The sequence below is a fragment of the Diabrotica undecimpunctata genome, chromosome 2, assembly GCF_040954645.1.
Source record: "Diabrotica undecimpunctata isolate CICGRU chromosome 2, icDiaUnde3, whole genome shotgun sequence".
NCBI classification, from domain to species: Eukaryota; Metazoa; Arthropoda; class Insecta; order Coleoptera; family Chrysomelidae; genus Diabrotica; species Diabrotica undecimpunctata.
The window spans coordinates 93,155,472-93,165,962 of record NC_092804.1 but is presented as its reverse complement, the minus strand read 5'-3'; the positions used below and the strand labels follow the sequence as shown (position 1 = coordinate 93,165,962).

Sequence of the window (10,491 nt, the reverse complement as noted above, 5' to 3'; positions counted from 1 at the left end):
CACACTGAGCTATATAAGCAATACCACGATTCATTAGTGAACAACACGTACTCCCAGTCATCAACATTCCAGTCAAGGTGCTCTCTGGAAAATTGTAATCTACTTCTACAATGATTAACGTTTAAAGCTCTGACTAGTATCCTTATATGCAGATCTTGTTCAGCAAGACGCCTTTGTATAGTGTTTCTACTAATTTGAATATTATGAACATTTGTCACGTGTATTTGTAAATGTCTCATTGTAAGAAAACGTTCTTTTATAGCACGAAGCCTGATAAACTGATCTTGTCGTGGTGTTGTAAGTTTTCCTCTTCCTTGTTCACGCCGTTTCGTATGGTTATTTGTTTCTCGAAAACGTTGAATGACTCGTGGTATTGTGGTATGAGATACCTCTAACCGCTCTAATGAAATGCAAAACCTTTATAAACTAGGTTTTAATATACAAGAAATTAGCATTGTTTTGTTTGAATGAATAACATGACAATTACATATGACATTAACTAAAACTAAGATGACAAATGACAAACACAGTTCACAGACCACAGGACATTCACCCGAACTTTATTTTTGAACAAAGTCTTTAAGCTAAGCAGGAGTGTTTCTTTCCCTGGTACCTCTTCTAATAAGACTGTCTTTATTTTCTTCCTTTAAAACACTTTCAATATTACCTTGATCTTCCAGAACGTTAACAGGAGAAATATTTGGATTTTCCTCACATATACTCAATCTAGGGCTTGGTGGATCTTTGATAAACTGTTCATTAGAAACCGCAGATTCCGATCCACTAACACAGTCCAGTAGAGATGCATCTCCTCGTGGTGAAGTTGTCTTAGGCTACTGTTGTTTCTTTACCATCTTCACGTCTAACAACAGCATAGTTTGGATTTGCTTCAATTAGCTGTACTTCTTCAACGAGGGGTTTATATTTGGACTGCCTCACATTTTTTTTCATAAATACTTTTCCGGGGGTTATCAACCATGAAGGAAGCGCAGCTCCATTTATAGCTTTTCTGGAATGATGAAACATTCGCTCATGAGGGAGACTGTTTGTAGATGTACACAAAAGAGAACGAATTGAATGAAGAGCTATCTCAACTACTTCTTCCCACTGTTCAGTTTTTAAATGTTTAGATTTTAAATCAAGAGAAATAGTTTTCCATATAATTCTTTCCATTATATCTTTCTGTCTGGCCATTGCCTTCAGGATTTTAAGATGTTGTTCGGCTTGTAGGTATTCCTTGTGAATGGAGAAATGTTTTGACTTCTTGAGACATAAATGCCCCCCCCTTGATCTGAATGGATATAACTAGGCATTCCAAATAAAGAGAATAAGTTTGTAAGACACTTCACAAAAGTTTTCGCTGAAACATCTTGACATGGATATACAAAGGGGAATCGAGAATATTCGTCAACAATTGTTAGGATATATTTGTTATGAGATCTAGATGGAAGCGGTCCTTTAAAATCCAGAGACAATCTTTCAAAAGACGAAGTAGCTTTAATTAATCTCCCCTTGAGTTTTTAAAAACTTTGGTTTTATTTCTGCACAGATAGGACAGCGATTGGTCATTTCACGGACTTTATCAATAGTATATGGTAAGTTACGTGTCTTTATCCAATGGACCATTCTGGTGATTCCTGGATGACACAAGGATTGATGTAGTTCAAATAGACTTGGTCGAGGATTTATTGAACAGCTCACTCGTGAGAAAGTATCTGGCACTCACATTCTCAACTCCTGGTCGGTACTGAATATCGAAACTGTAGCATGATAATTCAAGGCGCCATCTGATAATCTTCTCATTTTTTATCTTACTAGTGTGGCGCATATTGAACATAAAAGAGACAGACTTTTGATCAGTTATAAGTCGAAAATCTTTACCTATCAAGAAATGTCTCCATTTTCTAAGAGCTTCCACTATTGCATAAGCCTCTTTTGCCACAGATGAATGATTTCTTTCACTTTTTGATAATGTTCTTGAAAAGAAAGCAACAGGTCTTCCTCCTTGGCTAAGAGAAGCAGCAATACAAAAATCTGAAGCATCAGATTCAACGATAAAAGGAATCTTGTCATCAATCGTAGTAACGGCTGAAGAAATAATTTCAGATTTAAGAATTTGGAAAGCTTCAGCTGCTTGTTCTGTTAAAGGAAAAGTATTGCATGTGACTAGTTTTTGTATCTTTTCTGAAAATTGTGGGATAAATTTGGAATAATGTGCAAACATTCCGACAGCTCTCTTAAGTGATTGTGAATCGTTTGGTAAGAGTAACTTCTTTAATGGTTCAAGTCTTTCAGGATCAGGTTTTAAGGTCTGATTTTCTATTTGATAACCCAAAAGTTTGATTGAATTTAGTGTATAAGAACTTTTATTTTGATTTATTGTTAGATTGTATTTCTTCGCTACTTCCATAAATTTATTAAGATTTTCATTATGTTGTTGTTGATTTAATCCACAAACCGTAATGTCATCAAGATATGCATATACACCTTTTAAATGTTCGGATTTAATAATACCATCGATAACCCTTTGAAAACAAGCCACTCCGTTGGTTACCCCAAAAGTAATCAGGCAAAATTGGTATAGTTGGCCGTTGGCTTCAAAAGCAGTGTATATTTTCTCTTCATTTTTGATTCGAATTTGATGGTATGCATTTTTAAGATCAATAGTACTGAAGACAGAAGATCTTGCTACTTTTCTAACAATATCTTCAACATCTGGGAGAGGATAGGCATCTAAGTAAGTAAATTTATTAATCGTTTGTGAATAATCTACCACCATTCGCTTTTTGTGTGTTTCACTTTTTGTAATAAGTACTTGTGCACGCCAAGGAGAGTTGCTTTCTTCTATGATTCCATTCAATAGCAGATACTGTATCTCGTCAGATATGAATTTTCTATCTTCAGTTGAAAATTTTCTTGATTTAGTTGCCCTCGGTTTGCAATCATTTTCTAGATTGGAGAATAATTTGGGTGGCTCTATATTTAAGTATGCCAAACTACAAATGTTATCTATACGATCAATAACTAAAGGCATTTTTGAGCCAGCAAAAGTGATTTCTAGAGAAGAATGTTGTTTAAGCAAGTCATGACCTATAACTACATCAGCACATAAATCTTGAATTATTGATAATTTGACATTTTTATAGGAATGTTCGTTTATTTCTAAATTAACAAAGCAGTGTCCTGAGATAGTCGTTCTGAGTGCTGTTGAAGCCATTATTATATTTGCATGACTTCTAAATGTTTTCACGTTTATAGACAATGCATAATTCTTACTGATATATGACTCAGAACTACCTGTGTCTATTAAACTTTCAGTTGTATTTCCATTCACCTTTATCTCAGTAACACTTTTAGATAAGCATTGAGGGGCAGCAGCAAGATTTCTAACATTGGAACTAGATGTAGTAGTAGCTAAAACAGCAGCTGATACTGAATTGGGCATCTGAAGCATACATACCTTGGAAAAATGTCCAACTTTCGAGCATTTCTTACAAACTTTGTCTCTAGCAGGGCATAGGCTACGAGGATGCCTTTCAGTTGATCCACAAAAGTAACATTTCCAACTTTTCACAGCAGCAGAAGTATAATTAGTGTGCTCTCTGGTTTCGGAAGAAATTGCATTAATAATTTGTACAGGAGTTGTATAAGCCTCAGAGTGTTTTGAAGCTGACTCCAGAGACTGGGCTTTCACTATGGCATCTTGCAGAGTAATAGTGTTGTTTTCTAGTAAACGTTGTCTTATGTAATTAGAAAGAATGCCATTAATAAAAGAGTCTCTTATATAATCTTCTCTATTTTGGTCTGCAGAAACGGCTAGAAAATTACAGTCTTTGGAAAGCACTTTAAGATGTTGAACGTATTGACCTATGTTTTCACCAGTTTGTTGTTTTTTTGTCATTAGGATATGTCTGGCAAAAATTTCATTTTTGGGTTTAACAAAAGCTGCTTCGAGAATACTTTTGGCTTCAGAATACTTTCTACAATCAGAGATGAGTTCATAGATATTGTTGCTCACGTAATTTACCAGTAGTTTGAATTTCTCCTCCTCTGAAACATCAATCACAGAGGAAATAAAGTTTTTAAATGTAGCTTTCCAATGCATCCATTCTTGAGACGATCTAGGAGAGTTAGGATCTGCATCGAATCTGTATGGTCGTAGTAGCTTATCCATATTTGATATTTCTTGTATATTAAATTGTAATGAAATGCAAAACCTTTATAAACTAGGTTTTAATATACAAGAAATTAGCATTGTTTTGTTTGAATGAATAACATGACAATTACATATGACATTAACTAAAACTAAGATGACAAATGACAAACACAGTTCACAGACCACAGGACAACCTCAAGCCTATTTCACGATAACGTAACCCTACATCAGCTAAAGTAATTGCCTGAACACATTCATCTCTGCTCAGATTTCTTAAATTGAATATTGAATTTTTACAATTCAATAAAGTCACGTTATGCTTTGAACATACTTTTCTTTTTTGATAATAAAGATATCGATGATTTTTTTACGAAAATGGTGAAAAAAAAAATTTAAACTTTTTTAAAGTATTAATATTAAGATGTAGCATTTGCTTTAAGTAAATTCCACAGGGTATTCCAAAATAGGATGAAGTATCAAATTTATTTTTACACCTCGTATCTAGGTGAAATGTTGACACTTCCCAGAAATCATTAATACAGTAATTACTTAGAAATAAGTCTGCAATGAACAACAAAATTTATTGAAATGCAATCAAGGATATAAATGGGGAAGATCTGAACCACCTAAGATTTGCTGATGACATCGTTTTAATATCTGATAGAGTTAATAAAGCTACAAAAATGCTGCACACGCTCTATAAAGTGTCAAAAACAATTGGTCTTAAAATTAACACCTTAAAGACAAAATTTATGACCAACCTTGTAGTAAGCGGTAAAATTCTGATTGAAAGCCATAGCATCGACCAAGTAATAGCTTACAAATATCTAGGGCATGAGATTCACTTAGGACGAGATAATCAGACAACTGAAATACAAAGAAGGATAGGACTCACATGGGCTGCCTTTGGAAGTCTATTATCCCAGTTTATTTAAAAAGAAAGGTTTTTAACCAGTGCGTTTTACCAGTTCTTACATATGGTGCAAAAACACTGACTGTGACAAAAAGAATAATAGACAAAATAAGAGTTACACAACGCGCTATGGAAAGAACAATATTAGGTATTACCATCAGAGATAAAGTACCAATTCTAGAAATAAGAAGAAGAACAGGAGTCACAGATGCAGTTGAAAAAATAGCCATTGCTAAATGGGCTTGGGCCGGACATGTTGCCAGATTAACGGATGATAGGTGGACCAGAAAGATTCTGGAATGGCGACCAAGGCAAGAGGTATATCGAAGCAGAGGACGACCACCGACTAGACGTACGGATAATACCAAGCGCATCACCAGAAACTGGATGCAAGAAGCTCAAGATAGAAATAGGTGGAAAATTTTACGAGAGGCCTACGTTCAGCAGTGGACAAGTATAGGCTAATTGATGATGATGATTCAAGGATACACAAGAAAAATAGCTTAATAATAATTATGGTAGAGTTGAGGTCGGGCGTTAATTTTGGAGAGTAAAAAATTACGTAATGCTTTGAACATACTTTTCTTCTTTGATAATAAAGATATCGTAATGATTTTTTACCAAAACGTGAAGAAAGAATGAAGCGATCTTAAAATATTAATAACATGTAGCGTTTGTTTCTAATAGATAAAATTAGATGAAAAAACACAACTTTATTTTTACACCCTGTATGTAAGTAAAACGTTGACATTTCTTAAAAAACATTAATATAATTATTAATTAGAAATATACCTACAATGTGAAAAATAAATCATGGAAATCCAATTAAGGGTTCAGAAGAAATATAGTTTTAAAATCATGGTCTATTTTAGGTGGTGCGTTAATTTGTTAATTTTGGAGAGTTGGAGAGTAGTAAATATATATATATATATATATATATATATATATATATATATATATATATATATATATATATATATATATATATATATATATATATATATATATATATATATATATATACATATACGTATATATATATATATATATATATATATATATATATATATATATATATATATACACATATATACACACATGTCCAAAAATTTGGAATACGTACAAATAATATATCTCCCCCTATGGTGGTTTTAAAACTGTTGTTGATATTCATTCTAGACGGTTATTAAATGAAAATGATAAAAAATTTGAATCCTTTTTGTATGATTTTGGTCACATTCAACTGATTAGCGTATTTCCACATTATTTCAGTCTTTGTTTAAATTTGAATTGAGCCGTTTAAAAATGCCTAAAAACGTGATATCTTATTTTGACAGATCCAGAGTAATTGCTTTGTTACAACAGGACTTTAGTCAAAGTTATATCGCGAATATTGCTAATGTTACTTAGAGTGCTGTATCGAAAATTAAAAAAAAATTCCAAGATACAAATGACGTTAAGGATCGTCCCCAAGTGGTAGAAATTGATGTACAACAGCAGCACAAGACCGGCAAATAACATTTATAGCTCGTAGAAATCGTCTGGAATCTACAAGTGGTATATCCAGAGAAATTTCTAGGCTTCAAGGACTGAATATATTACGGCAAATAATAACACGCAGACAAAATGCGGTAAATTTGTATCGTAGAAGACCGCTACGGGTTCCTAAACTAACCTACCAACACAAAATACTAAGGTTGCAATGGGCTAGAGAAATGGTGCATCATGATCCTAACTGGAATAACGTGATGTTCTCTGATGAGTCAAAAATCGACTTGGTATCTGATTCGCGAAGAACACTGGTTTGGAGGGCCCCAGGACGACAAGGCCCTCTAGAAACAGCTAAACCGCGTGTCCCATTTGAAGGTGGCAGTATTATGGTTTGGGGTGGTATTATGAGTGGTACACGGACGTCACTGCTGGTTCTGGAGAGAAGAGTCACTGGTGCTGTATACATCAAGGAAGTTTTAAATTTTGTCGTACGTCTATTCCGAGGTACAGTAGGTGATGAATTTGTGTTTATGCATGACAACCCACCTCCTCATCGAACATCAGCAGTACAAAATTTTCTTGAAGAAGAAGGAATATCTACATTACAGTAGCCCTCGAATTCCCCCGACATTAACATTATTGAACATGCTTGAGACATTCTCAAAACACGCTCATTAAGAAGCGAAACAATCCCCCTATTACACTTCGAGAACTTAAAGATGCTGCTCGTGAAGAGTGGGATAGAATTCCGCAAGCCCAGCTCGACCAGTTAATCGGCAGCATTTCAAATCGCCTACAGGCTTGCATACAGGCCAATGGAGGAAATACTTATTATTAGTTTTATTAAAAATTATTTTTTTCTATACTAATTTATTTTTAAATGTAAGTTCTACATTGTAAGTTTTTCACTCCAAGAAAATAAATATTTTTTTCGCATATCGCTTATCTGGTTTTGAGATTTATTTAGTATTGTTGAGAATTGAAACAAAATGATGTTTAACTATTCAGAAGATTTTATATATAAAAATCAATAAAGAGATGAAATATTCCAATATTCCAAACTTTTGGACATATGTATATATATATATATATATATATATATATATATATATATATATATAAATATATATATATATATATATATATATATATATATACAAAATGCCTCACGAATTACTTGCTTAAATTGCAAAAAGCCTTCGTTGAATCTTAATGCATTGTTAAAAAAACCTTCATTAATGAAACGGGTACGAAAGGTAAAACACAACAACGTGACATCATACTTTTTGCAAAATTTATTATGTCTTATTAAGTATGTACATAAATTTCAGAAAACACTCATTGTTGTTCAAAATGAGAACCACCCTTCATAATGCACGCTCTTGCCCTGCGTCGTATTTCTGATGTGGTTACTTTTAACCCCAGTTCTGCCCTTATAATTTCAGCTGCTTCGATAATCCTTCCCAATAAATGAGCTCTAGTTCGGATTGGAACTTGATAGTTCTTTGAATCTGCCCCAGATGTGGTAGTCACACGGTGTTAAATCGGGCGATCTAGCTGGCCACAAAATCGGTCCAGTTCGTCCGATCCACCTATTGGCCTAGTGATTGTTGAACCAAGCCGTAACATCACGTGCACAATGTACAGGGCATCCATCATGTTGGTACACCATTCTTCGTCTGAGGGCGAGGGGTAAATCTTCTAAGAGTGGTGGTAATTCATTCTCTAGAAAGTCTAAGTACACTTGACTATTTAATCTGCCTGGCAAAAAGTCTTATTAACTCTCGTCCGATAACTCCTACCCAAACGTTGACACTAAATTTTTACTGAAGAGATGTTTCTTTCGGTAGATGGAGATTGTCATGTGCCCAGTAATACAGGTTGTGAAAATTTGTTATTCCTTCTCTATTAAAAGTAGAGTAGTGATGTAGTAAACAATACAAAACAGTCGCATCAAGAAGTAGAAACCGACAATGCATTAAAAATGATATTAGAAAAGCTCATTAAGATAGAGGGCACAATAACTCAAATAGAAGTAAGAGTGACCAGATTGGAACATAGCGCTAAAGGTGCTATACCGAAAATTAGAAATGGCTAAGCAATTACGGATCATGGAATGGAATGCTAATGAACTGCTACCACATCAAAATGAGCTACAAGCAGTCCTAGACATAGAAGAAGTTGACTTGTGTCTCATATCCGAAACACATTTCACTAAACAATATTTCATAAAATTTAGAGGATACAAGACAGACCACACTATACATCCTGACAATGCAGGACAATAATAAAAAATAATATTCAGCATTATGAGGAGCTAAAATATGAAACTGAACACATACAAGCAACCACAGTATGTGTCAAGCTCAAAACTAATTGCGAAATTACTATAAGTTCAATTTATAGCCCCCCTAAGCATTCCATTAAAAAAGAACAGTATGAAGAATATCTGAAGAGTATGGGAAAAAGATATATCATTGGAGGTGACTTTAATGCAAAGCACACTCAATGGGGATCAAGATTGACAACACCAAAAGGGAACGAGTTGATGGCAGCTATGAAAGAACAGAAATGTGAACCAATATCAACGGGTAGACCGACGCATTGGCCAAGTGATCGGAACAAGATACCGGACTTAATTGACTTTTTCATTATTAAAAATATCTCAGCCAATTATGTAGATATTGATGATTGTTGGGATATGAACTCAGACCATTCACCCATAATACTCACATTGAGTGACACGATTATTAGAAAGGAGTGTTATCCAATATTAACCAACAAATTAACAGACTGGGAAAGATTTAAATCAACCCTTGAAGAAAAAAATTGAATTATCTGTACAATTAAAAACATCTGAACAACTAGATGAGGAAGTAGAGTTGTTTGTTCGAAATATACAAAAATCAGCATGGGAAAACACTCCGATTCAAGTATCAAAAGTAAAAGGAAACAACTATCCGAAGGAAATTAAAAAGATAATTAAAGAGAAAAGAAAACTAAGAAGGAGATGGCAACAAACCAGAGCTCCTCAAGATAAAACGAATCTGAACAATGCAACTCAAAAGCTTAAAAAAAAGATTCAAAATATAAAAAATGAATCAATTAGTTCTTTCCTGAGAGAATTGACGGATGATAGCAGCACTGAATACTCCCTATGGAAAGCAACGAAAAGGCTAAAAAGACCAGTAATCTATTCTCCATCCATTAAACTGGAAGATGGTAGTTGGGCCAGGAGTAATAAGCAAGATGCAGAGAGATTTGCCACATATTTAGAAAATACATTCAAACCACATGAAGACCAAATTAATGATCAATTATGGATAGAGCCTAATCAGATAGAAGAGACAATCAGACCAACATCCCCAAAAGAAGTAGTTGATGAAATAAAAGAAAACATAAATCTGAAGAAATCCCCAGGATACGATCTAATTACTGGAGAATTACTAAAAAACCTGCCTCGCAAAGCCATAGTAAAATTGACCAACCTAATTAATGCTGCTTTTAGATTAAGATATGTCTCAAATTTATGAAAAACAGCTGAGGTAATAATGATACCAAAACCAGGGAAATCACCAACAGAAGTCTCGTCTTATAGGCCAATATCACTCTTACCAGTAATGTCAAGCTGTTCGAGAAACTCTTGCTAAAAAGAATGAAACCGATAATAGAAGAGAAAAAACTGATTCCAAACCACCAATTTGGAATTTGAATTATTAAAATAATTAAGAAATCGTTAGAGGAAAAGAAAGCCTGCTCTACAATATTTTTAGACGTAGCTAAGCCATTCGATAAAGTATGGCATGAAGGTTTACTGTATAAACTGAAATCCTTTATGCCTAGACATTATTCAGAAATTCTACTGTCATACATATCTGACAGATACTTCAGAATCAAACAAGAAAACGTTTACACAGATTTAAAAGAAATT

At 33.9% G+C, this 10,491-nt stretch overlaps 1 protein-coding gene across 1 annotated transcript; it reads right to left on the bottom strand.

Moving 5' to 3' along the window:
- Positions 1–584: 584 nt before the first annotated feature.
- LOC140433798 (uncharacterized) lies at positions 585–4,174 on the bottom strand. Its single transcript, XM_072521774.1, has 4 exons — positions 2,515–4,174; positions 1,727–2,319; positions 852–1,236; positions 585–808 (listed from the first exon to the last, which is right to left on the bottom strand). The coding sequence occupies exons 1-4, from the start codon at positions 4,172–4,174 to the stop codon at positions 585–587; spliced, it is 2,862 nt and encodes a 953-aa protein (XP_072377875.1).
- Positions 4,175–10,491: the final 6,317 nt, after the last annotated feature.

Bases quoted from the DNA above. Each gene is read 5' to 3' on its own strand.
- LOC140433798 (XM_072521774.1), bottom strand. From the start codon at position 4,174: ATGGATAAGCTACTACGACCATACAGATTCGATGCAGATCCTAACTCT. The intron at 2,320-2,514 runs GTATTATTAAAT...GTTATCAAATAG, and splicing joins TTTTCAAAGGGTTATCGATG to AAAATCAGACCTTAAAACCT. The intron at 1,237-1,726 runs GTGAGTGCCAGA...TCCATTCACAAG, and splicing joins ACCGACCAGGAGTTGAGAAT to GAATACCTACAAGCCGAACA.